Here is a 27,779-nt window from a genome sequence, read left to right on the forward strand (position 1 = left end):
CTTGGGCCCCTGCACCCAAGTGGGAGACCCAGAAGAAGCTCCTAGCTCCTGGCTTTGGATCTGCGAAGCTCTGGCCGTTGCGGCCAATTGGGGAGTGAACCAGTGGATGGAAGACCTCTCTCTCTCTCTTTCTGTCTCTGCTTCTCCTTCCCTCTCTGTGTTATGGTGCCCCACTTAAATTAGTGAAAAAGCTTCATGGTACAGCTGCTCTGAAATTGCTCTACAGATTCTCAGTGCTGCCAAATGAGCTGGGGTAAAAATCACCCAGCCCAATTCAGACAAAGAAACAGTTACCCAAGAAGAAAGAAAACACAGGGACGACTCACACACCGACCACTGTATTCTACTCACAGCATGGAACTCCACTACCTTCAATATACAGCTTTAAAGTGTTTCTTTATCAGAATTTCTGGTAATTTCAAGTGAGAGGCATAGGTTTTTAACTACATGATCAGACGTCTCATATGATTAGCAATTAATGGCTCTCCAGGAGAACGATTTATCGTAAAGAAAGTCACCAAAAATTGTAAGCAGTCTGGATTCATGTTTATTGAAGCCAGTTATTAGACACATCTTTTTTTCCCCAAGCACTAGAAAGCAAGGTTCCACATGACTGCATACTGCACCCAGAGTCACACCCCTCGGCTGAAGCTGGTGGGGGAAAACCTGCAGTCCTAATTTTAAGTTAAAAACACCAATAAACTTAGTATATAGATGACAGTGAACGCTCACTTACAGCATCAACATTGTTAAGATGTACAGAGCAGTCACTTTCAACTGTTAAATTAATAAAACACAACATCTTTAGTTTAAATACTGGTTTTAAAAAGGCCAATCAAAAAAAAAGTGCAAACAAAATAAAACAATCTAGCAGCATACCTGTTGCATTTTTAGAAAAGACCAATCCATAGGTCTTTATCTTGGCCATGTCTTCAAGGTTGGGCTTATTTTTGATTTTTTTTCCATATTAAAGACAAATAGCAGATGTAATCACTATAATGTGTATAAATAGTCATAAAATTTTCTTTAACAGTCTACCATACAAGTATATTCTGCAAATAAAATGAATTTTACTTTAAAAAGTAAAGGCTGTCTATTATTTGGCCTTTGGTTCCAATGCTTGAAAACCCCAAAGTAACAAAATCATCTCCCCTCCTCCCACCCCCTAAAAAGAACCCTGCAGCTCCCCAAAGTTGGTAGACTTTGGCAACCACTGCGCATGTGACACTATGTGTCAGTTTCTTCTGATCCAAGGAGCACCCACTTGTGAGAAACAGTTAAGTGGTCTCCAAGAAGCCTTCCTGCCCAAGCCCGGTGTCGCAACCTTTTCATCAGCTGTCGTACATTTTACACTGACACACAAAGTGCTTATCAGTTCAAAGGATAAAAAATAAACAGAAATTAAAATTCTGTATTAAAATTTAAAACCATACTGTATTTCTCTTAGGCATGTGCCTTTCCCAGAATGCCTTCCTGTTTCTGAGGTCACTCATTTTTGCCCCCAGCTGCTATGGAAGGATTAAGTGACCCCCACCTTTAGCATGGCCACGAGCTGTTTGGCATCTGTTGGTCACTTCACCACTACCATCATTCGACAATTCAGCATCATCACCTAGACAACATGGTAATTGGAAGCCACAATATTTTTTTAAAAAAGCAATTAAAAAGAAAAAAATAGTATATTTCAACAATAAAACTGGCACAAGAAACACGTTTTTGTTTGTCAGAAAGGCAAGTAAATACTCAACTCTCTCCTTAACAGTGTTCAGACCTTTACAAAAGCAAATCAAGACAGTTTTAAGTCTTGTTATGTAACACAGGCTATTCAGTTATGCCCAGCACTACATCAGTGGTCAGTCAAACTGGGTGTGTAAAAGTAATGACGTTAGGGAAGTTATGCTCAGACACAGTACAACATTCATATAAAAAAAGTAAACTCCACATAAGTGAACTGTGGTTTTCTCCCTTAGTTTGACAACAAAATATTTCATACATTAAATTCATGGTAGTGTTTGCATTCAAATGTTGTATCATACATAAAATTAAAAGTGCCATTTCTAATCCACAGAAAATCCATCACAGAATGGTGGCGTGACATGACAATGTGCATGAATTTACCCTAAACAGGGAGACACCTAAAAGTATCACTTCCATAAGAAAAAAATGCTACGTTATGAAAAATACAAAAAAAAATCAGTAACTTTCATTTTCAGTATAAAACACTCACACTTATTTATCCACCTGATAGCATTGATCAGACCAGGGAGCTAGAACAAGACCGTTTTCCATCCGTGGAACTCCCTGAAGGTTCCTATGGACTGTAAGGCAGGGACTGGTGCGAGCCGATTACCCGGAGTGTGGTCACAAGCGAAACCTCCCCTGACTTTCTGCAGCACACTGCGTTGACAAAAGGAGAGGGTGACACCCATTCTCTATTATAGGCCAGCCTGTGGCAGCTTAAAACAAACAACGGCAACAAAAAACAAAAACGCAAGAGCTATTTAGAAAACGCAAGTTAAAATTAATTCTTAAACTGCTGACTTTGCACACACCCCGCAGTGACTGTCTGCCCCACGATGCACATGCGTGGAGCCCAGCACCTCCCACGAGGACGTGGCCTGGGCCATGCACGTGGGTCCCGGGCAGCTGCCATCTCCCCCAGCCGTGTCAGCTCCACCTGACTCAGGTGCCCCCACGCTTATCACATCCTTCTTAAGTTAAAGATGCTTCCAGAGCAAGCCTAATTGCCATTTGCTTAGTGTTTAGTTTGGAAATGCTTCTAATTTTAAGTCTTAAACAATGATTATTTGACTTCTACTGAACACACAGTATTTGCTAACACTGCTCACCTCCTGCTTCCCCCACCGGCCTCACGTTCGGCTTCCCCGTCATCACTTCTCTCCTTCCTTCTTCAGTCATTCTCTATCTTGCACCTTCTGCTACTTAATCTGCCTCCCAAGAACAAGTGACTTTGCTAACACACAACTGGTCAGACTCCCCACCCTCGGATCAATGATTGCCTGGGCTCATCTGCCCCACCATGACAGGAAATGGGCCCTCCCTCTCTCGCTTCACGTTCCCTCCACAAGAAACCCAGCTGCGTTCACTGACCACAAGAGAGCCACACACCCAAGAGTCCAAGGGTTTTCCTTAATAAAGGGTCTGACATACAACTTTCCTCAATGTGCATTTCACATCTGGACAAGCCAATCAAGTTTTTGTTTGTTTGTTTAGAGTCCATCTCCCCTGCCCCAAAAAACTGATAGCATGTGCCGTATCAGAAAAATCCTGGTCTTAGCAGATCAATATACAGAGTTATTTGGTCATTTGACAGATGCACTTTTTAAGGAGGATCAGGCTTCATTTTCTGTTGAAGAGTTTGTTACCATGGAGTCTGGTTTTCGAGTCATTCTATCCAGTTCTTCCTGAACATTTGACAACACAGTCTTTTGTCCTAAAAAAGAAAGGAAAAAAAAGGGCAATGATGCGAGAAAATAATCTTTAAAAAGGGACATTTAAGGACCAGCACTGTGGCACAGTGAGTTAAGCCATGGCCTGCTTTGCCAGCATCCCATATAGGCACTGATTTGAGTCCCAGCTGCTCTACTTCCAACCCAGCTTCCTACCGATGTGCTTGGGAAAGCAGTGGAAAATGACCCAACTCCTTGGGCCCCTGCACCCACATGGGAGATACAGAAAAAGCTCTGGACTCCTGGCTTCAGCCTGGCCCAGCTGCAGTTGTTGCGGCCATTTGGGAAGTAAACCAGCAGATGGAAGCTCTCTGTCTCTCCCTCTCTCTCTGCAACTCTTTCAAATAAATCAATCTTCTAAAAAATAAATAAATAAAAACAAAGGGACATTTAAAACAATGCAGAGTAAAATAAAAAAACAAAACAAAAAAACTCTTTCAAGTAAATAAAATTAAAAAACTCTCAAATAAATAAAATAAAACTCTTTCAAATAAAAAAAAATGCAGAGGGCCGGCGCTGTGGCATGGCAGGTAGAGCTGCCACCTGCAGTGCAGGCCTCCCATATGGGTGCCGGTTCCAGTCCCAGCTGTTCCACTTCCAATCCAGCTCTCTGCTATGGCCCGGGAAAGCAGTGGAGGATGGCCCATGTCCTTAGGATCCTGCACTCATGTGGAAGATCTAGAAGAACCTCCTGGATCTTGCCTTCAGGTTAGCCCAGCTCCGACCGTTGCAGCCAGTTAGGGAATGAACCAATCTCTGTCTCTCCGTAACTCTGCCTTTCAAATGAATAAATAAATCTTTAAAAATAAATAAATAAAATGATGCAGACTTCTGTAATTATGTGTAGTGACAATGTTGAGGTTCTGATGTGGTTTATCTCCCAAAGGTCCACATGTTGGAGGCTCCTCAGGGCAAGCTGGGAGGGTGCCTAGTGGGAAGTCCTTAGGTCAAATGGAGAGTCCCCAGGGAAGGAACTGTGCAAGCTGAATCCCTGGCTTCCAGTTTTGAGACATGATCCTTCCTCCTGCCACACATACCATGTGACCTAAGCTACACCCTGCACCACACTGTCTGGACTTTCAGCCCTCAAAACTATGAGCTACATAAAACTCTGCCTCACATTTAATAAGCAGTAGCAGAAAATGGACAAATACAGAGAGTAACCTTAGTAAGAATAAGGACAGCTTGTTCATTGGAAAGACTTTGAGAGATAATCTCATTCAGACTTCCTTAATTCTTTTTTTTTTTTTTTTTTTTTTTTGACAGGCAGAGTGGACAGTGAGAGAGAGAGACAGAGAGAAAGGTCTTCCTTTTGCCGTTGGTTCACCCTCCAATGGCCACCACAGCCAGTGCGCTGCGGCTGGCGCACTGCGCTGATCCAAAGGCAGGAGCCAGGTGCTTCTCCTGGTCTCCCATGGGGTGCAGGGCCCAAGGACTTGGGCCATCCTCCACTGCACTCCCTGGCCATAGCAGAGGGCTGGCCTGGAAGAGGGGCAACCGGGACAGAATCCGGCGCCCCGACCGGGACTAAAACCCAGTGTGCCGACGCCGCAGGTGGAGGATTAGCCTGTTGGCTCTCTCAGACCTTGGAGCTGCTGGAGGCCCAGGCTGCCCTGAGGATGGACTGGGGTCTCCGGAGGACCTCCTCTGTCCTAGACAAACCAGTCATGGCAAACACTATAGTAACACCCTTACAGTTAATGGAGAATTAAAGCGAAGAACCTTTGACAATATCCTCCAGCTCCCCAGGAAAATGTGCTGTTTCCCAAGGGACTTGGTTCTTTCGCTTCAAAGTCCTCCATGGCATCCAACTGTCCTACCAGCTCACAGGGAAGGACAGATGGGGGGCCACCAGAGGGGCATCCATGAGACAAGGAGGGGGCTTCATGGAGAAGACAAGGACCCTCCAGCGAGACGGTGAGGATTCACAGGCTCCAGCAGACATGAACAGAAAGCTTCATAAAGCATCACAGAAAATGAAACAATAAAATGCCCATGGTCCACCCCAGATCATGTTAAATCAACCTTTGGGAGACCATGGATTTGGATTGAGCACCAGTTCTGAACTCAACAGACCAAACCATTATAGTTTAATCACAGCAACCAAGCGCTAGTTAGTGGCAGGAAGCCCTATAGCCAACAGGGACCAACCAACTGATTGGTTGATAGACCGAACAGGATTCAGCTAGGTTGTTTTCTGTATCTCAGCTGTCTTTTCTATAAATGCTGTAAAGATCACATGATTAGCCCAGAATAAGCTCTGGTTCTTGGAGCTACCTGAATTGCAAATTGTTTGCTTTACTCTGCTGAAATCAATTTTACTGCTTTTAATTGCGCCAAGTTACTTACCCTTTCAGTAACCATGACCTCTAATAGGAATGTTATATATGTAGCAGAGCTACACATAAAATTTGCTCACTCACCCAGAAGCTAGTTCCCAAAAATATGAATGTATGTAAACCCCACTCAAAACGCGCCAAGAAAACCCACATGTCTCAAGTGCTCCCACTGCTCAGTGCCAAGTGAGGATCTGTTTCCTTGCTTGCCACTCAGGAGGCCGGGGGTCTGCAGGTCAGGTGAAGGCAGACACTCCAGGCTGCTCCCCATCCTTCCAGCCCTGCTCAACCACCAGGCTCCCCATCTCAGGGGGCCCTGCTGTACCTGACTTCTTGGCTGTGCTCTGTGCCCCACCAGCACCAGGACTCCCAGGAGAACCGGTTTTTTTACTCAGAAGACTGTTGAAGAAGCTGGCCAGCACTCCTTCACTTGCTGCATTATCTAGGGAAATCACAGGAAAAACAAAACAAAACAAAACACAGCATCACACAAACTGGATGACTTAATTAAACAAAAGCCCAGTTCTCACTGGAATCAGCCGTGGTGGCTATCATCTTCCCAGAACACCGGTTTCTACACTGTGAGTCCTTACCTAGCACTGCTGCTGAGGCTAACGAGGTCAACAGAAGCGTGTTACACCTCCCACCTGTCTGGGGGCCGTACAGATAACCTATGCTCCGCCTCATCTCCCTGTCTGCAAGGCAGTGTTTTTTAAAGGTTTCTGGGCCCTAATGCTCCAAACCTGCTGAAAACAGTACATCTCCTGAATGAACGCCATCAAATATATAAGAATTTAGCAGTAACAGTACAAACATAATGAGAAACACAAGGAAAGAATTCAGGGAGAGCATTGTGGTGCACAGAATTAGGCCTCCATCTGGGATGCTCACAGCCCATATTGGTCCATTCAAGTCCTACTACTCCATTTCAGATCCAGTTTCTTGCTAATGCATACTGGGAGGAGCAGATGATGGCTCAGACACTTGTGAACCTGCCCGTCACATGGGAAACCTGGAGGAAGCTGCAAACTCCTGACGTTGGCCTGGCCCAGCCCTAGCTGTTGCAGATATTTAGGAAGTGAACCAGTGGACAAAGGTTTCTCCCTCTCTCCTCTCTCTGCCTTCTGGAGTAGATGGGGATAAAAAAAAAAAAAAGCTAATAATCTAAAATATACATTTTAATGTGAGTTCATATTTTGGAATCCTCTATGAGGCAATCTGGGAGGCCTAACTGCAGTTTGTTCTTTCCTTCTTTTTCTTTCTTTTATTTTTTTATGCAAAGCTAAGTACATGGGCCTCCAATACCAACAAAGTAAATAGGCCCTGGTCTCTGCCAAGCACGAACCCCTCCCCCTGGGCAAAGAGAAATGGAAAGCAGCCCTTCCTGGGGAAGCGAACGCCCAGCTGTCAGGGGGCTCCTCAGACCCAGCCTCCAAGCCACTGTAGGGCACAGGCCTAGGACTAAAACACTCTCCATGGACACACAGGATACATACTTTTGATGTTTGGGTCTGGCTTCTTCACTGACGTGCCAGGGGAAGCACTTGGCACACTGGCTGGCCCTCCCCGGCCTTGAGTCCTTGGAGAGCCAGAGGGTCCTCTTGCAGGGGATTCCTAAGTCCAAAACCAGCCCAGGTCACATAGAGGCATAAAAATAACAGCAGACACATACTCCAAAAGTGAAGGCCTGATTCCACAGGATCCTTCCCAGTCCAGGGTGAGACAAGAGTGACACAGACAACAACGTCAGTTCACTCCAGTTCCCAACTGAAGTCCTTCATCAGACTCCTCGAGACATCACATGATGCTCCTAGCTGTGGGGCTGCAGGGAAAGCGGACTCCCTTTAGAATATGAAAGCCCACCCAAGCAATGGCACAGAGTCTGAAGCACCCATGACACTGGGCCTTGACCCTCTGTGTAGTGGAAGGTACTCACGGAGGCTCTCGTGGGCGTGACTGGCTGCTTGGCAAGGAGTGACTGCAAAGAGAGGGACAAACTGGCCGTTAACCAAGGCCTGCAGAGTGCAATGAAGCTCTGGAGAAAAACATACTCCAATATTCCACTAGAGGGCACCAGTAACAACAACAAAGTCCTAAGTTCTACAATATAAATGCAAAAACACTTAAAAAAAATTATTCCAAGTAATCAGTTGTGAAGCTAGGAAAGCAAGCTCTGGCTGATGTCTCCATCCTCCTGCTAATGGCATCCTGGGAGGCAGCAGTGATGGCTCAAGTAGTCGGGTCCATCCCCACACCCAGGTAGGAGACCTGGATTGAATTCTGGCTCCGGCCTAGTCCAGCCCTGGGGAGTGAACCAGCAGATAGGCACGCACTGTCTCTCAGATAGATAAATAAATAAAAATGTTTAAAGACCAACTGATCTACCTGTACCATCAGGCACACCCCAGACATGTCTAACAATTGTCCAGGTAAAAGGGAAACGTGAGATAGGGTTTATGTTCTAACCTGTCAGCTTGGGGAAACTACTATCATCACTACGGCAACGGGCATCACCGGCCTTTCTGCATGGGGCTGTGCAAGGCTCCATGAAATAACAGAAGTGAGGCGGGTGATCTGGTAGACTGTCCGCACAGGAAGTAAGCCAGAAAACCTTCCCTGTTTCTAGAGAAAGAGCACCTAAAACAATCTGCAAGGCAAGCAGGTAGGCAGTCCAACCCTACTAATCCCGGAGAGACGGGAGACAGATGGGAAGGAGGAGGAGACCTGGTAAGCTCTGTGACTCCCCATGTGTGGACACCCCAAGCCCTGCCCTGGAGATCTGACATCTCATGCACGCGGCAGCCTCTGTTCCAAACCTCACTGGTCTTCTTACCTGTTGCTTCATCAGGAACACCTGCTCATCCTCTGCTGCCAACTCTTTGTCATGGACCAGCTGTGAAGCGATACACAGGTTTATGGCCACAGACCAAGAATATTCGTAACTACCATCATGCTTCATGCTGCGAGGAGAAGCTTGGGCTTGGGCCTCCACATGGGGCTGAGGGATTCCTGCTCAGACGGCAGAATTAACATTTTTCTGGCCTGGCACAGACCCACTCCCCAAACCATACACAGTAGGTGGCCAATTAACATCTGAGTCTGGCAGGTTCGAAACAACACATCCCAGAAGAGAATCTACAGGGAGTTCGGAGCAGCAATCCAGAGGTGGCCACAGCAGTGCCTGGACTTTATGAGCCACCACCCCGCTCCAGTGGGCATACCATCACTCCTGGCCTGCTATCCAGGCCATTTACCCAACACTGGACCTCATTAAAGACTAACAAAAAGGACTTTGCATTTTTTTTCCCCAAAGTGGCACAGTGTGCGAGATCTCTTTCTTTTCCCATTTGAAACACCTAAACTCTGCAAGTGACTGACTTAAGTACCTTTCTCACAGGGGGTTTCACGATAAAGTCCTCATATGCATCTTCTGGCTTCACAGTCGTGAAGTTTTCATGTAAAATAGCTATTTTCTTTTCATTATCCCAGCCTGCAGGTCTAAAGGCAAAGAGACAGGGATTGACTTGCTTTTCCCCGGACTGCCTGATGGCATCTGCAAAGCACACTCCTGGCTCAGACTGTTTCCCACAAGATCTGGTGACTGCAGGGGGTGGCTTGCAGCTTCTGAGAGAGAAGCCAGAATCCACTTCAGGAATAACAAAGCAGGTAACACTGCACATCCTGCTCCACCCATACCAACTCAGGGGTGCCAGGCCTAAGGGAGCCAGTGTGGAATGACTAGGCTCACTGTCCCACTGAAGTGTACACAGTCACCAACTCCACCTCAAGGAGCCAGGACACAATGGGGCCTGTTCTGGCAGAGGACCACGCAGAGAGCAGCAGAGAGCAGAGCTCAGGATGTGACTGTTTCTCCTGGACCATGGCATGGAGGCTTCCCTCCTACACAGTCACTGTGAACTCTTGGCAACATCATCTTCTGAACTCATTCATTAATTTTCCTGGCATGGAAAGATATGTCCTGAAGCCACAAAGTGACTAGAGCCTATGTCTAACCTTGGCCCCAAGGTGTCCCTGACACTCCCCCACGGAGGCTGCCCTGCTGGACACCACAGGACAACATGTCACCTAGGTTCCTGCCTGATTCTCTTATAGGTAGCAATTATAAAATGGCCCACACAATACCCATTTGAACTCAGGAAGCTCAGAAAGATGGCAAACGATCATTCTCCACCCAACTCCTATTCCACAGCTCCATAACCAAGAGGGTGCTTATCCAGGGCACTCCATTCACCAAAATGGTCTTGCTGACTACACCAATCTCTAGATAAGAAACAGAGCTAAAAGCGCAAAGGAACAAGGCATGCTCCAGACACTGCCATGACCTCTGCAGCCTTCAAAAGCTATGAGATGCTTCTCCATTCCCAGCACCCCCAAACCAGTCTCTCTGCTCCCCTTTCACCTCAGGATCACATGTGATTTGGCTATGAGCAATTCCAATTCCAAAAACCTACTAAATCTGTGCCTTTGATGCTTGCCTGACTGCTCTGGATGACTGTCTAAAACCAGGTATGCTAGGTGAGCATTTGGTACAGCACTTAAGATGTTACATGGGAAGCCTGCATCCCATATCAGAGTCCCTGGGTTTGCGTCCTGGCTCTGCTGCCAATTCAACTTCCTGCTAATGTGCATCCCAGAAGGCAGCAAGTGATACCTCAAGTACTTGGGTCCTTGCCACTCACATGGGAGACCCAGACTGAGTTCCAGGCTCCTGGCTTTAGCCTGGCCCAGCCCCAGCTATTGCAGACATTTGGGGGAGTGAATCAACAGATGGAAGATTCTCTCTCTCTGGCTTTTAAATAAATTAATAAATAAGACAAAATCAGGTATGCTGTCCGTGAGTGGCCTGAGTGAGTGCAGAACAGAACCTATGTGGTTCTCTGAGAGCCCCTTTCACACCTCCAACCTCTCACTGACCGCCCGTCCCTTCCTCCTGCACTGCCTGTCCTCCAGCAGCCCCTCTGCTTTCCCTGCCACACTTCTCCACTACTCCAGCACTATTCTTTCCTCTTCAGCTATGCGTGTGACCCCTGCAGTGCCATGTGCAGGGACCAGAGTGCATGCATTTCTGGGTCCCCAGTGGAGAATCCAGGTACACGGTGGTGGTGGTGGGGGGGGGGGGCTGAGTAAGCTCTGCAGAGCAAGCAAATGTAACTGCTAAGTCATGAGAATATCTAAGCCTAAACATCAATCTGATGATACAAGTCCTCTCAGAGCACAGGATCACCATTTATTTAGTAACATCTAGGGTTCTCCAGTAAGCACATAGGCCTCCACGCATCTTCAAGACCAGTTGGGGTCGGTGCTGTGGCACAATGGGTTAGTGCCCTGCCCTGAAGTGCTGGCATCCCATATGGGCGCTGGTTCGAGATCTGGTTGCTACACTTCCAATCCGGCTCTCTGCTATGGCCTGGAAAAGCAGTAAAGATGGCCCAAGTCCTGGGGCCCCTGCACCTGCGTGGGAGACCCCGAAGAAGCTCCTGGCTTCAGATCAGCGCAGCTCCAGCTGTTGAGGCCAACTGGGGAGCGAACCAGCGGATGAAGACCTTTCTCTCTCTCTGCCTCTCCTCTGTTTAACTCTTTCAAATAAACAAAATAAATCTTAAAAAAACAAAACAAAAACAAAAACAAACAAACAACAACAACAAAAAACAAAAATCCCAGGCAACTCCAGTGGCTCCCAAAGTTGAAAAGTCGGAAACACTGAGCACAAACCCGTCTGACTGGGATGCATGCAGAATGCAAGCAGCCATCCCTGCCAATGAGCACAGGAACTACTGCCTACTCAGGATCCCCAAAGAGAAAACTCCTTTAGACCTCAACTCCCTCTTCCCACAACTGTACCAGACGACAGCAAGTGTCCCACACAGCTGGTGAAGTTCTGGCAACTTGCTCTCCCTGAAGAAGGCTACACCCCTCAGTGCACCCCGCTTCCCTCAGGCAGAGCGCCTTCTAGTCTGGAAGGGAGCAGAGAAAGGTGGGTCTCCGCCTCCAGGCAGCAGACAGAGGCACCTTACTTGAAACATGTGAAAAGCAAGTGAATGACAAAGACTCTGAAAGCGTTACAGCTGAAGAACTCACATAAACACTGCATCCTTTTCCACAACTAGGGCAGGTGTGGTGAAGTGGAACCCGTATGTTCTGTGCACAATGTACTTATACAAGAGGTCGAGATTCTTCTCTTCCTTCACTGATGTGTAAATCAAGGCAGCGCCATCTAATCGATCTTCTTAAGGAAAACAGACTCACCAGGGGAGACAGAACCACACACACAGCATAAGCCTCCAAGTGGCACTCAGGGCCTCGTCAATTTTTGATCACTACAGGAGCAACAGAAAGCTACAACTTACAAACGAAAAAAGGCAGAGGCCGGTGCTGTCACAGCAGGTTAAGCCTGCAACCCTGGTATTCCATGAGCACCAGTTTCAGTCCTAACTGTTCCACCTCCCATCCAACTCCCTACTACTGAGCCTGGGAAAGCAGATGATGACCCAAGTGGTTGGGCCCCTGCACTCATATGGGAGACCCAGATAACACTCCTGGCTATGGCCTGGTTCAGCACCAGCCCCAGCCATTGTAGCCATTCGAGGAGTGAACCAGCAGATGGAAAATCTCTCTCTCTCTCTCTTTAACTCTTTAAATGAATAAATACATCTTTAAAAAGAAGAAAAAAAGATGGGGCTGGTGTTGTGGTGCAGTGGGTGCTTGTTGACACCAGCATCCCACATGGGCACCAGGTCTAGCTGGGCTGCTCTGCTTCCTATCCAGCTCCCTGTTAATGTGCCCGGGAAAGCAGCAGAGCATGGCTCAAGTAGTTGGGCCCCGGCACCCACATGTGAGATCCAGATGAAATTTCTGGCTCCTGGCTTCAGTCTGGCACAGCCCTGGTCATTATGGCCTTTTAGGGAGTGAACCAGCAGATGGAACACAACTCTAATTCTACCTTTTAAACAAATAAAATAAACCTTTTTATTTTATTTTTATTATATATTTACTTCTATTTTAATAAATCTTTTCATAGAGAGAGAAAGGTTTTTCAAATGGCCTTAACAGCTGAGGCTCAGCCAGGCCAAAGCCGGGAACCAGGAACATCTTCCAGGTCTTCCATGTGGGTGCAGGGGCCCGAGCACTTAAGCAGGGAGCTGGATTAGAAGTAGAGCAGCCAGGATTTGAACCAGCGCCCATATGGGATGCTGGCATTGCAGACAGCAGGTTAATCCATTACACCACAACACCAGCCTCTAAATATATCTTCTAAAAAAAATGAAAAAAGTAAACAGTAGCATATGAAACAAATCAAAAGCATGAAGCCTATTACCATCAGCAGGCCATGTAGTTCACCGTCTTGACCCCCTCAACATCAAGGTTGCTTCCCAAGAGGTTAAGTTAATGGCTCTATGATGTCCACTCTCTCAGAATTCCAAGGTACACAGTCCCTTCCCAAGCAGGAACTCACACACGGTAAAGCTTTTTTGAGGTTTGAGTGCCAATGAGCTCAAAGGCAAAGGTAGGAACCCACCCCAAGGTCTGGGACTACTGACATTACAGAAGTAAGGTTCCAAAGACAGACTGCCAACACAGCACCCCTCATGGACAGCACAAAACCAATTCAGGGGAAGCACCTGTTGCATCTGAAGCACTATGTAGTTCAGTAATCTCTTTTGAATAAAAGCAAACTTTTATAAGATTTCTAAGACAGAATAATGAAAAATAATGTGGTCAATGACTACATAATCAGCTTCCTTGTAATGAAATCCTATCAAATACACTGCATTAAAAAGTAATCAAAGGGGCTGGCACTGTGGCATAGTGGGTAAAGCTGACGCCTGCAGTGCCAGCATCCCATATGGGCACCAGTTCAAGTCCCAGCTGCTCCACTTCTGACCCAGCTCTCTGCTATAGCCTGGGAAAGCAATAGAAGACGGTCCAAGTCCTCGGGCCCCTGCACCCACGTGGGAGACCTGAGAGAAGCTCCTGGCTCCTGGCTTTGGATCAGCACAGCTCCAGTCGTTGTGGCCATCTGGGGAGTGAACTATAGGATGGAAGACCTCTCTCTCTCTGCCTCTGCCTCTCTATAACTCTGCCTTTCAAATAAATAAATAAGTCTTTAAAAAAAAGTGATCCAAGATAGGCCAAAATCAGTAAGCCTCAAATTCCAATGAGGTAAAAGATACAATTTCCCCCAACAGAAGACTATTCTGGGTTCCTAAGGAGCTTCACCCAAAGGGTGAAGGGAGGGAAGTCTATGCCCCTGGGCCCGACACAGCACCCCAAGGATACACTGGAGGCAGAACCTCCGCAGGTGCGACTGGATGAAGTCCAAGTGCTCGTCCCTGTAATCGTGCTCCTTCTCCAGGACGCTCACTGCATCACACTGCAGGGGAGACAGCAAGACAAAGAGTCACCTTCTGCCTCTGCCTGCTGAGGAGGGAACAGAGCCTTCTGCAAACGAACTACAGGACAGCACGGGTGACAGCCAGCCAAGGATCCCAGCAGGAATTGGAGAAGAGCCAGAAATCACCGGGGAGCTGTCCCTCTCATTCTGGGCCTGCTGCTCCACGTACAAGCTGGATATAACAGGCCTGTTCAGGTCACAGTTGTTCTAACTCGGAACCAGCTCTCGTGAGCCACACTGGGCAAAGCTGTGGCCGCTGTCCACAGAGCTCCATGCTCCAGAACAGGGTGAAACTGGCACACCCCATACTTGGTAACACGGTGAATAACTGGCAGTAAAGTATTCTGGAAGCCAAAAGTTTTTAAGGCAACATTTTTTTCTTATGTAAGAAACATAAGTTTACTCCTGCATAACTGAACTTAACTCCTATTCCCAGCTAATCATTCTCATCATCAGTTTGGGTGAGATGAACCAGTTCACACAGCTGCAGGAAAACTGCTTTTTGGGGCAGGTATTTGGCATGGAGGATAAAAAGCTGCTTGGGACTTTGACATCGCATACAGGAGTGCCTGGTTTCAGGCCCGGCTCCTCCCGATTCCAGCTTCCTGCTCATGTGCACCCTGGGAAGCAGGAGGTGATGGCTCAAGCAGCAGGGTCCCTGGCTTTAGCGTGGCCCAGCCATGGCTGCTGCAGGCATTTAAGGATTGAACCAGCAGACAGATCTCTCTCTCTCTCTCTGCCTTTCAAATAAATTAAATAAATAAGGCAAACAAGCTAATCTCTTAAAAAAGAAAATTGCTTTTAGTTCTGAGTTTGCCTAAAAAGTCAACAGTGCTTCATAGACTAACCCAGGCAGAAGCAACCTGAGTGATGTCCTGTCTCCAGTGACAACATTAAATGACAGTGTTTTTTCCTAGCCTGACAGATTCAGTACCTTAATGAATCCTGAGCAAGTCGAATGCTCCCTTGTGAACTAACTTTATCCAAAGTTTGCTCTTCTCAAACTCTCCTCCCAGTGGTGCTGGTCGCATGCCTGCACGCCCCTAGCACACACCTTTGTGCACACCACCAACACAGGGATCCCCAGGTTGTGAGTCAGCACGTTGTCACCCAGGGGCAAGGCAACACTCTCTTCATCCGAGCCTGCAGTCAGAGGGCCTCTTCTCTGCGGGGAACCTTGACAACCTTCCTCAGGCTCGATATAGTCTTGGAAATCTTTCACAACTATAGTGGATGAAAGAAAAAAATATATATACAACAATAAAAAACACATTAGCTTTAGCAAACTGAAAAAGGCAGCAACTAGCACAGAAAATAAGCAGTCACATGTGACAGAACTTCCTAGTTGCATCTGACTGCAATCTTAGGGATCTGGCCATGGTGATGCAAAGTGCCAATGCAGACACATCTGAGGGGCCTTGTCACCCCAGAGCAGCCAGGACATCCCCCTAAACCTTTTTAATTCTGTCTAACTCCTAAACAGACCTGTAAGAAATTCTAAGGCTTCCATACCTTTTACAATGAAAAAAGCCAATTCTGTACATATATTCAATTTTAAATATTAGAAAAGTTGAACTGTGCTATTTTAAGACAGGCAACTATTTTTTTTAATTTTTTTTTTTACAGGCAGAGTGGACAATGAGAGAGAGAGACAGAGAGAAAGGTCTTCCTTTTGCCGTTGGTTCACCCTCCAATGGCCACCGCGGCTGGCATGCTGCGGCCGGCGCACCGCGCTGATCCGATGGCAGGAGCCAGGTGCTTCTCCTGGTCTCCCATGGGGTGCAGGGCCCAAGCACTTGGGCCATCCTCCACTGCACTCCCTGGCCACAGCAGAGAGCTGGCCTGGAAGAGAGGCAACCGGGACAGAATCCGGCGCCCCGACCGAGACTAGAACCCGGTGTACCGGTACCGCTAGGTGGAGGATTAGCCTACTGAGCTGCGGCACCGGCCCAAGACAGGCAACTATTAGAAACAGCTATATCATACAAAACCCATCAGGGTCCTCACTAGAGATACCCGGTAAAACATCTGAACTCCACAAAGATACACCATGCTAGCTACAAAGCACTGAGGTCCTTCAGCACTAGGTGATGAGGCCAGACCCGCCCAGCACCACAGCATCGCCACATTACCCTCACCTGGTAGATCTGGTATCCTCAGCAGAGCCTAAGTCACATGTGCAGGGTTCGTCACTGTTCCTGCCTAAAGGGCCAGCAGTACAGCATCACTTCTTACTACACACGTCCACTGCTCCGGCTAACGAGGGCCTCCAAGTTGACAGTAGTACACTGGCTCATTTAAGCCAAGAACCACACAGCCCACACACCTGCCCCTTGTGTGGACACAGCAAAGCTGTCTTGTTGAGCCATGGCACACAAACACTGTGGTTAAAGCTACCAAGAGTCAGAGGAGCAAACAGGTGGCTCTACCGTTCTACGCCCAATCAGACTGAGGGACCGGCAGGCCTTTTATCTCATCAACAACACACACAGCAAGTAAATGCAAATACCAGAAATAAAAAGAACCTGAGGGAGACGGTCTGGCACAGCCTTTAAGACACCACTTGAGGGGCCAGCACTGTGGTGCAGCAAGTTAAAGCCCTGGCCTGAAGCGCTGGCATCCCATATGGGCACTGGTTCTAGTCCCGGCTGCTCCTCTTCCAATCCAGCTCTCTGCTGTGGCCTGGGAAGGCAGTAGAAGATGGCCCAAGTCCTTGTGCCCCTGTACCCATGTGGGAGACCCGGAAAAAGCTCCTGGCTCCTGGCTTCGGATCAGCTCAGCTCCAGCTGTTGCAGCCATCTGGGGAGTGAACAAGTGATGGGAGACCTCTCTCTCTGTCGCTACCTAACTCTTTCAAATAAATAAAAATAAATTTATATATATATATGTAAAATGATTCCCACCATAAAGGAATGACTTAATTGCAGTGTCTAATGGCAGGGGGAAATTCACAGGTTTTTAAGTAACTTGCCATTTTACCAAATAGGTTGGAAGGTAGAGCTAACGTGCATAACATATATGTAAATGAGAAGGGAGGATCATAAAAAGAGCGAGGACTGTGCAACTTGGATGTGCGTTTTCCTTAGGTCTACACAATCCACCGTGCTAACAATCTCTATCTAGCTGGGGATGGCTGGTGTTTCACAGCAGGGAGCCTGAGGCTCCCCTTTCACATCAGAAGGGAGCAGGGGCACGAACGAGATCACAGAGACAGCGCCCTTCCTGGCTGCTGCTTCCTATCTTATCCCTCCTACCTCACTGGCCACTCGTGGGTTCCACAGTCCAAGACCCCACAGACTTTCGTATGCAAGAGAAGCCTCAGACAGCAAGCAGGAAAGGTAACAATCAGAGAGGAACAAGCACCACTTTCTGGTGGCTCTGGGGAACACCTTCCCTCTCAGATGGTTCTTAGTCAGCTGCCACAGACCCAGGGCTACTGGGGAACATAACCCTGAAACACAGTGGTCCAACCACGGAGCAGCTTCCAAAATCAGCAAACTGGAGATGGGTGCTGGATCAGAAACTATTTGGATAACAGCCTTCACACACTCAATGTGAAACCTAGAGTCCTATTCATCTGGGAAGTGGGGTCCTCTGAACACAAGGATGGCCAACGTAACCTAAAATCAGCCCATCAAAGGCACTCCTATATGCGGCAAACAGAGCTCCCTACCAGGCCAAACATCTCGGAGGGGCGGGGACAGCAGGGAGGCCCTTCACAGGTTACCCAGACCTGCGATCCAACAGGGGTCCAGTGATCACTAGTTCCTCTCCAGTGTCCTCTCCTCCTTCCCTTCAAAACCAAACCCAACCCTGACACTTGGGACACAGAACTGAGACTGAATTTCCCGGCCTCCGTAACAAGACAGCACGTGCCCTTCGGCCCTTCCTTCAACTCCTCCTTCCTGCTGCCTGGACGTGGATGTGAAGGCTGGAGCTCCAGGTGTCAGGAGGGAGAGAACCTCACCCAAAAATAACAGAACAACAAGGACAAAGGAATCAACGGTCCTGACCCGTCTTCCCAGGCTGCTTCCAATCCTGAACCGCCTCACTGAACTCACAACTCACTGATAAAAATCCCAGTCTTGCATGAACCAGCATTATCTCAGGTTTTCCAGCACATGCAGCTGAACCAAATCCTCCGTGACACAGCCACCAACAACTGAGATCACAAAATGAATGCAGGGGCTCATGGAAACCTCAGATCCCCAGGAACAGGCATCTTGCCAGCTGCATCCCCAGTAACTGGTACAGAGCAGATACTTTCCCTGCCTCGGAAGGAACAACATCCTTGGCTCAATCCTTCCCCTTTTTTCTGTTGTAACAAATCCTTACAAGGTTATCAGCGCAAGAAAACAGGTTCAAAGGACCACAGTCTCCAGGACACGAGCCCCCTCATCCGGGAGGAAAGCTCCAACTGCAGGGACACAGACAGCTCGTCAGCCTCACAGTTACTCTGAGAAGCTGTCTTTATTTCAGGGGAAAAGAGGCTTTATCTAGAAAGGTCAGTGGCTGGAGACAGACAAGCTGAGCTGCATAATAATCACTGCGGCGCACATGTGGGTGACCCAGGAAACACACATGCATACAAACACACTGAGAGGAAGATGTTGAACGCTCCACTTTAGCTAACGTGGGACAGGAACAACATTAAGGTGAGGGACAGGAAAACGCATCAAAATTCCTGACCCTTCTGCCTGTAAGAATGAAGAAAGCATGTGCCATGCCCTAGGAGCCGCCCTCAGTAATTCACTAGAGGGAGTGATGTCATCCTGTGGAAATAGGCCAGGCGAGGCCAAGCCTACCCTGGCTAAGACAGCACTGCCACGGCTCCAGCACCTGCCCCTCCCATCTCCCTGGCAAGTGGACAGAAGCTGATGTAACTGCACAGAAGCAAGGAAAAAGAAAAACAAGCTCCTGAACCACATTAAGGGGGAAAAAACAACTTCCTTTTATTTGCAAGTTCTTTGTTCTCATAAGGACTTGGACATCCTTCGTCTTAAAATAGCCTTTCATCTCAAGGAACCAAAAAATGACCTTTCTGTCTTAACTAAAATCTTATGTACTGGGTTGTAAAATCAATTGGTAGGAGCTGACGGGTTTGTCTTGCTAGGGCTTCCTCTAAACCTGCCCACAACAGGGGCCTTAATGGAACTCTAGGGCAGGAGATCACCACAAATCCCCACACCTCTACTGCTAACTTAGCAGGTACTGAGACTCACTGCACTGACCTCATTTCAGTGAGCAAGGGAAGAATTCTCATTTTAAAACAGAACCAATAAAGGTAACAAGAAACAGTGACTCATTCTTCAGCTGTAACACTTGAGATAAGGATTGAATCCTTCTGACCACTGAGCAACTGAAACACATGGTGAAAACAAAACAAACACTACGCAAAGGAAGCCTCTTGGCTTTGAAAAGGACGGTGGTTAGAACTTTTCACAGGGGCAGTGCTGTGGTGTAGTGGGTAAAGCCACCACCTGCAGTGCTGGCATCCCCTATGAGTGCCAGTTCGAGTCCTGGCTGCTCTACTTCTGATCCAGCTCTCTGCTATGGCCTGGGAAAGCAGTGGAAGATGGCCCAGGTCCTTGGGCCCCTGCACCCGTGGGGGAGACCCAGAAGAAACTCCTGGCTCCTGGCTTCACATTGGCATAGCTCTGGCTGTTGCAGCCATCTGGGGAGTGAACCAGCAGGTGGAAGACCTTTCTCTCTCTCTCTCTCTACCTCTCTGTAACTCAAATAAAATAATCTAAAAAAAAAAAGAAAAGAAAAGAAAAGAAAAGAACCTTTCAAAGAGACTGTAAATTCTATTATACTTACACTTCCGTTCCAGCTCCCTCATTTCTTCTGGCGGAATTTTCATCTTATCAATGTGCTCACGTAAAACACTAGCCCATTTCTGTAAAGATTCCATCACAGTCCAAGGCCTAGACATGTCTGCAACAAGAATGACCAAGGTCTCCGGCAAGGATTCTGCAGACACTGCAAATTTCAGCAGGCCTTTGTGGTACAGGTCTCCATCGAGGATCCACACGTTGCAGCGTGTGTGATCTGAGGGAAAAACGAACCCGAGTTATTTCCTGACAACCAGCCACATCAAGATCTCAAAGGTGACCATCAAGAATGTCACCCTAACTCACAAGAGCCCCAATACTCAGCAATCCTTGGTCCTCGTGCCTGATGAGCTGAGTGGTCCTAAACTTAAACTAGCACAACGTATGAAGAGTCCACACGTAAAAAGACTTGAACAATGCTTAAGGAATAGAGTAAGGTATTTTACTTTCTTTTTTAAAGATTTATTTTATCTGAAAGGCAGAGAGAGAGAGGAGCATCTATCCACTGGTTCCCTCCCCAAATGGCCGCAACAGCCTGGGCTGGGCCAGGCCAAAGCCAGGAACTCCATCCTCGTCTCCCACACAGGTGGCAGAGGCTCAAGTATGTGAGCCATCTTCCACTGCTTTCCCAGGCACAGCAGCAGGGAACTGGATTGGAAGCAAAGCAGCAGGAAGCTAAACCAGTGCTCAGATATAGCATGTTGGTGTCAGACGCAGCAGCCTAATCTGCTTTGCCCCAGTGCCAGCCCAAAGACATTTAACTATCAGTAAGAACCAAAAGATACTAACGTTCACTCTGCCACAGTTTAAATAACCCATTGTTGTAAGCGATCTGTGAGCGGTCACTGTGCCCAAGCGCCTGTGGTTAAACACACCCTTCTTGTGTCGGTCCCAACATGCAATGTATTCATTGACAGCATCTTTGTATTTTAATGCTAAGATAAAATCAATACTGACATAAATTTAGATATGAAACACTGGATGCCTGATAAGAGGACTAGTTATTTCTGTTATGATAATAATGTGGTTATGCTTTTTTAAAACCCTCATCTTTTAAACCTAGAGGTATTCACAGATGAAATGATACAATGCCTAAAATCTGCTTCAAAATATCCAGTGTGGACTGAAGGGAGAAAGGGAGATTATAGCTGAAATAAAATTGACCAGAAATGCAAGTCAAGTGATAGGCACACTGTGGTTCATGCTACTGGACTCTCTACTTTTATGTGGGTGTGCCTGTACATATGTATATTTGTCATAATCTGTTGAAACATACACACACACATTTGCAAATACTGAAATTTAATGAAGCGGTTCCAAAATCATACCTGGATGACCAAACTGAACAACATAATTCTCCAAAATGATAATATATTTTAAAAAAATTTTAGATATTTTTCACCATTTTTTTTTAAAGATTTATTTATTTATTTGAAAGTCAGAGTTACAAAGAAAGAGGAGAGGCAGAGAGAGAGAGAGAGAGAGAGAGAGGTCTTCCATCTGAAGGTTCACTCCCCAGATGGCCGCAACAGCCGGAGCTGTGCTGATCTGAAGCCAGGAGCCAGGAGCTCCTTCCGGGTCTCCCAAGTGGGTGCAGGGGCCCAAGCACTGCTTTCCCAGGCCATAGCAGAGAGCCAGAAAGGAAGTGGAGCAGCCGGGTCTCAAACTGGCGCCCATATGGGATGCTGGCACTTCAGGCCAGGGCATTAATCCGCTGCGCCACAGCGCCGGCCCCCCAGTATTATTCTTTATAAAAGAACCTGAGGGGGGCTGGCGCCATGGAGTAGCATGTAAAGCCACCACCTGCAGTGCCAGCATCCCATATGGGTGCCGGTTTGAGTTCCAGCCACTCTATTTCTGATCCAGCTTTCTGCTAATGGCCTGGAAAAGCAGTAGAAGATGGCCCAGTTGCTTGGGCCCCTGCACTCACATGGAAACCCAGAAGAAACTCCTGGCTCCTGGCTTAGGATCAGCCCAGCTCTGGCCACTATAGCCTTTGGGAAGTTAACCAATGGATGGAGACCTTTCTCTCTGTCTCTCTCTGTAACTCTACTTTCAAATAAATAAATACATCTTTAGAAAAAAGAAAGAAGCTGAAGCAAATTCCTGCCATTAAAACTATCACTTTGGGGGCAGCGCTGTGGCAAAGCAGGTAAAACCACCGCCTGCAGTGCTGTCATCCCATTTGGGTCTAGTTGGAGTCCTGGCTGCTCTACTTCCAATCCAGCTCTCTGCTGTGGCCTGGGAAAGCAGTGGAAGATGGCCCAAGTGCTTGGGCCCCTGCACCCACATGGGAGACCCGGAAGAAGCTCCTGGCTCCTTGCTTCGAATCAGTGCAGCTCTGGCTGTTGCAGCCATTTGGGGAGTGAACCAGCGGATGGAAGACCCCTCTCTCTCTCTCTCTCTCTGCCTCTCCTTCTCTCTCTGAGTAATCTGACTTTCAAATAAATAAATAAACCTTAAAAATATATCACTTCATTAACTTTTTTCCAATAAATTCCAACATATACGTTAAAAATCTATTTTTTCTATAATCATCAAAATGCTATAAAAAACTTTATATTCATGAATTTAGTTTAAAAGTATAAGGTATCTAAATCTAGGTATACTTTCAAATCTAACATCTGAGTATTTTACAGAGGTTTTAGTTTGGGCTCTGTGAATGCAGTCTAAAAAGTACTACTCCCCATTACCCACTACACATAACTTGCACATGCTCTTGGATGCACACACATGATGTCCTTAACCCAGCAGGCTACATTTTGTGACATGTCATATCCCACCACTAAAAAGGTACAAGCCAGAAACCATGTTTCCCTACCTTTGTGACTTCCTGCAATGTGTGTTATTTATAACTGAGTCACACCACACAGTAAAAAGGCTAGGCTGAAAAATGTGTAATTAACAACAAATAAGGACAGCTCTTTCATCAAGCAGAAACTCACAAGTAGGTGGCCTTAAAAAAAAAACAAACAAAAAAAAACACAAAAAAACAAACCCTATAAATGCAAAGCCCCAGAAGTTTCTGAGATAATCTTAAAGCAATCTAAAATAGAAGTTAACATGTACTTCAACTCAAAGGCACGCCATACATATGGTTAACATGAAGCTTTGGCATGCAATATGTTTTCACCATCTGGAAACAGAAGAGGCTAGAACCTCACAGAATATCCACACCACACGCTGTATTTTCCAGAGAAACAGAACAGGGCACCGGAGCTGTCATCAGGTTTCAAAGCTCTCCTTTACCCAGGACACACAGCATCTCATTCTACCCACCTGCAAAGCAGGCAGCACCACAGCATTCCGCACATGAGGAGACTGCAGCGCAAAGGGGCGAAGTCAGCGACCCAAGGATGCACAACTATTAACCACAAGAGTGGCACTCGAACCTGTCCTGCCTGGCTCCAAAGCCCAAGCTCTTGTCACAATGACCATGCAGCCCAACAAAAACAGGAAGCCAGAGGCAAATGTATGAGGTCCTCCAGGCCTGGCTCAGAGGCCCAAGTCTCAGTCCTGTTTGGAGACTTAAATGGGCCTAGATGGACCCCTGAATGCTTCTGTCATTTTTATAGAAGACAGAGCCCTTGGCACCTGGTCTACTTCCTGCCTCGTGCCTTCCTTGCATGGCCTTCAGGGAACGTGTGGCATGACAAAAGCAGCCCGGGCAGGGGAGTAAATATAAAATCCCTGGAGTTCTCAGATGACCACTGAATGAACAGCAGTACAGTGCAGTTTTCCAAGGTTTCACAAGGGACCCTGACCCATGCCCTCCACTAAAAAGCTCTTGAAGAGGGAAGAATCACAGGCTGGAAGCAAACCAGGTTCTTCCTTTTAGCAGTAATAAACTGGGGGACCAGAGGATTAGCTCTCACTCACATAACCACTCTTCAGTCATGGTCCCTGCTGCTTACATGTGTAAAAGCAAATTAAGAGAAATCAATTTTTAGGTCCAGCGCTGTGGCTTAGAGGGTAAGGCCACCGCCTGCAACGCCAGCATCCCACATGGACGCCAGTTTAGGTCCTGGCTGCTCCACTTCCGATCCAGCTCCCTGCTATGGCTTGGGAAAGCAGTCGAAGATGGCCCAAGTGCCTGGGCCCCTGCACCCATGTGGGAGACCTGAAAGAAGCTCCTGGCTTCAGGTTGGCACAGCTCTTGCTGTTGTGGCCAATTAGGGAGTGAACCAGCGGATGGAAGACCTCTCTCTCTCTCTCCCTCTCCTTCTGTGTAACTCTGACTTCCAAATAAATAAATAAATCTTTAAAAAAAAAAAAGCAATTTTTTTTGAAAGTCAGGGTTAAATAGAGAAGAGATAGAGAAAGAGCAATCTGCTGGTTCACTCTCCAAATGACTGCGACAGCCAGAGCCGGGCCAGGCCGAAGCCAAGAGCCAGGAGCTTCTTCTGGGTCTCCCACATGGGTGCAGGGGCCCAAGGACTTGGGTCATCTTCCACTGTTTTTCCCAAGCCATTGTCAGGGAGCTGCATTGGAAGTGGAGCAGCTGGGACTCAAACCTATGTGGGATGCTGGCATCACACGCGGCAGATTAACCTGCTACACCAGAAAAGAAAATTTCGTTCCCAAAAGAAAGCAATTTAACCAATATACTTCCTCTTCAGGCTGTACCAATAACTTTCCTACCAAAAAAACCCACCTAGGTACCAACAATTACTTATTCTAGAATAATTAAAAAAACTAACATAAAACCTAAAACGTGGGATTGGTATTGTGGCATAGGGGGTAACACTGCTACCTGCGACACACCAGCATCACGTTTTAGTGCCACTTCATGTCCCAGTTGCTCCACTTCCAATCCAGCTCCCTGCTGATGGCCTGGGAACAGCAGCAGAGGATGGTCCAAGTACTTGGTCCCTGCCACCCATGTGACAGATCCAGATGAAGCTCCCAGCTCCTGGCTTCAGTCTGGCCCAGCCCTGGCTGTTATGGCCATTTGGGGAGTGAACCAGCAGATGGATGATCTCTCTCTGCCTCTGGAACTCTGACTTTCAAATAAATAAATAAATAAATCTCTTAAAAATAGAATGATTTTTTACTACCTTTCTGCATATGTAAAACTCTATCTTCAGCCTCTCCTCTAAAGCAGGGGCTGGCCAGAGCAGCAGGCGCCAGTCCCACTCCCTGTGATTGCTAATACACTCTAGAAGGGAGAGGGAGTGAAGTACTGTCAAAGACACATACTTCACTCATTATTGCCTTCGATGAATTCTCTCAGACTCAAAGAGAAAATCCAGAGTACCATGGTCTAGTCACTGCAAGCGAGAAGTCGACCTGCCCAGAGCCCCGTCCCAGGGACCACGCTCCACTCACCATCTCGGTCCTCATCATGGACGCTGAGGTAGAGATACTCCAGGCCTCTTCCTTTTTTACCATGTTCAGCTCCTTGCAGTTTAGTCATGAGGGTTGTTTTACCAGAACCATCTTCACCTACAGTTGACGTTTGAAGACAAAGCTGTACTGTTAACTCCAGGCAAGGACAGGGAGTCATGGCGTGCACACACACACACGAAACAACTAAGAAGCCTCCTGCAAAGGATGCACCTGCTTTCGGAAACAGGGCCAACTTTGCTATTAAGAGTGTTTGGGGATAGGGTGGCAAAGGTGGCCAATCCCAAATCTAACGCGACTTTCCACCAGAGCTACCCTCACTTCGCGAGGGAGGAAAGAAGCCAGGTCCACAGGGCCTACCCACGGCTGACAGGATGTGCGTCTGGAGAAGCCAAGTAAAAGGTGGGGGCCAGCTCCTCACAAAGCAAACTATGATCACAAGAAAAACAAGCAACCTTGAAAAACGTAACCTCAACACCCAAGAACTCTGAACTCAAAGAGGTCTGATCCTGCCCCACCATCCTGAAGAACAGAGTTGTTATTCATGTCTGATCTCAGCACATCTCCTTTATAACCACTCTGAAGGCTGGGAAACTGGTAATAATTACACACCTAAGCAAAACTCTCAGGTATAATCTTCATAATTACCAAGGACTTCCTCATCTCCCTCTGCCCACCTACAGACCCCGGCCCCCACCCTCCCCTAAAAACTCCAAACCAACAACCACCAGGAGGCACCCCTGGGAGCTGACACCCGGCACTTTAGAGCTAGGGAACTGAAAGGCAGGCCACAGACCCGAGCCCCTCTTCCCCGCAGCGCCATGCCGCACGGACACCCTCCACCTGCCAGGCGGAGCTCGGTGAGCACTTGGCAGCCTCACTTTGGTACCTGCTCCTTCTGAGCTCCCCGTCTCTCCACACCCAGCCCCTGAAGATCTCCAGGGGTCCTCCCACTGCCCACCACAGTGGTCAGCACCTAGGGAAGACCGTAGGCCCCTCTCAGAAACAGAAGGAAAACCAACCAGGCTGTGGTTGCCATGAGGCCTGGGGTGGAGATGAGATACGAGGCCTCAGAAGACAGCGCCGACGCTTCAGCCTTTCACAGTCTGCGCCTGGCTTACCTTAGCAAGCACCTGCCACAGAAGCTTCTAACAGTTTCCACGCCGCGTACCCTCTTGTCACCTCCGGGCCGCTGCAGGCTGACTTTGGCACCTGCTTCCTTACTCCCCATACCACTCTCTTTCGACAGCTCAAAGTAATGTGATGCTAACACCCTCAGCTGCCCAAGCCCGGCAGGGCGCAGCAGCCACCAAAACGTCACCTGCGGGGCGTCCAAGGGCTGTGTGCGCTGTCCCAGGCCCACGAATGGGCTCCTTCCGTGAATGCCCCCAAACTCCCTCACTCGTACGAGGAAACTGAGGCCAGAGAGCGTAAGGGACCGGCACCAGGCAGCCCCGCAGTGAGGGCTGCAATGATACAGGGAAGCCCTGAAGCCTCCGACCGCGCGCTGCCCACGATGGAGAAAGGCTGGTGTGGCATCTTCCCACGGCTCCGAGCGCAGGGCACCGCCTTCCCCGCCCTCTCCAGCTAGCCGCCGCATCGCCTCACTCCCCTCTCTCCATGCCCTCACTTTGGTGAACAGGAGGCCGCGGGAGCAGGGTCAGGGACAACCAAGGCGAAGTCAAAGGCCGAGGTTGTGACCAAGTGACTTTAGCAATGTGCCGACAGCCCCACGCAGCCACACCGGGCTCTCCCCCGCGAGCGCTGGCTCAGCCAGGGTCCACAGAGCCCTCCCGTGCAGGACACGCCGCGGGCAGGCGGCAGGTGAAGCGGGGCTGCTGGCACCTGCGGGACAGACGCCCGCCTCGCCCACCCGGGCGCCCCTGGGCAACGCCCCGCCGCCGGCGCTCACCGAAAACCAGGATGTTCTTGCCAGACGGCAGTTTGGACCTGGCGCGGGTAGACACTTCGCTCAAGATCGAAGACCTGCGGCGACAATGGCGACAGCGGTCAGCCCCGGGGCCGACCTGGCCCTCCCGGCGCGCGCTGGGCCGTCGGGACCGCTCGGACGGGCGGGCCCGGCCCAGGCGGCTCCCGCCCGGCCACGCCCTCCCCGGCCGGCCCGGCCCGGCCGCCCGCGGCCTCACCACAGACTCTGGCCCTCTTCCTCCTCGCTAGTCAGGTCGCCGGCGGCCGCCACCGCGGGCCCGTTGGGGCCCAACAGCAGCTTCTTTTCCACCCCCACCGGCGCCATCTTGCCAACAGCAGCCACAAAGAGGGCCCTCCCCCGGGCCCGCCGAGGACCCGCGAGGACCCCGGCCCAGCCGCCCGGCGCCCGCCGCTCCGCCGGCAGCGCCCCCGCCGCTCGTCGCCCGCGCCG

The 27,779-nt window shown here is 48.5% G+C and overlaps 1 protein-coding gene across 1 annotated transcript; it reads right to left on the reverse strand.

The window, feature by feature from the left end:
* Window positions 1-524: 524 nt before the first annotated feature.
* DYNC1LI2 (dynein cytoplasmic 1 light intermediate chain 2) lies at window positions 525-27,688 on the reverse strand. Its single transcript, XM_062176094.1, has 13 exons — window positions 27,547-27,688; window positions 27,312-27,385; window positions 25,382-25,498; window positions 20,040-20,270; window positions 15,274-15,443; window positions 14,105-14,198; window positions 11,906-12,041; window positions 9,193-9,304; window positions 8,640-8,699; window positions 7,743-7,784; window positions 7,303-7,420; window positions 6,132-6,248; window positions 525-3,454 (listed from the first exon to the last, which is right to left on the reverse strand). The coding sequence occupies exons 1-13, from the start codon at window positions 27,651-27,653 to the stop codon at window positions 3,354-3,356; spliced, it is 1,479 nt and encodes a 492-aa protein (XP_062032078.1). The 5' UTR covers window positions 27,654-27,688; the 3' UTR covers window positions 525-3,353.
* Between the last annotated feature and the right edge of the window lie 91 nt (window positions 27,689-27,779).

This window comes from Lepus europaeus, chromosome 19 (genome assembly GCF_033115175.1).
Source record: "Lepus europaeus isolate LE1 chromosome 19, mLepTim1.pri, whole genome shotgun sequence".
NCBI lineage: Eukaryota > Metazoa > Chordata > Mammalia > Lagomorpha > Leporidae > Lepus > Lepus europaeus.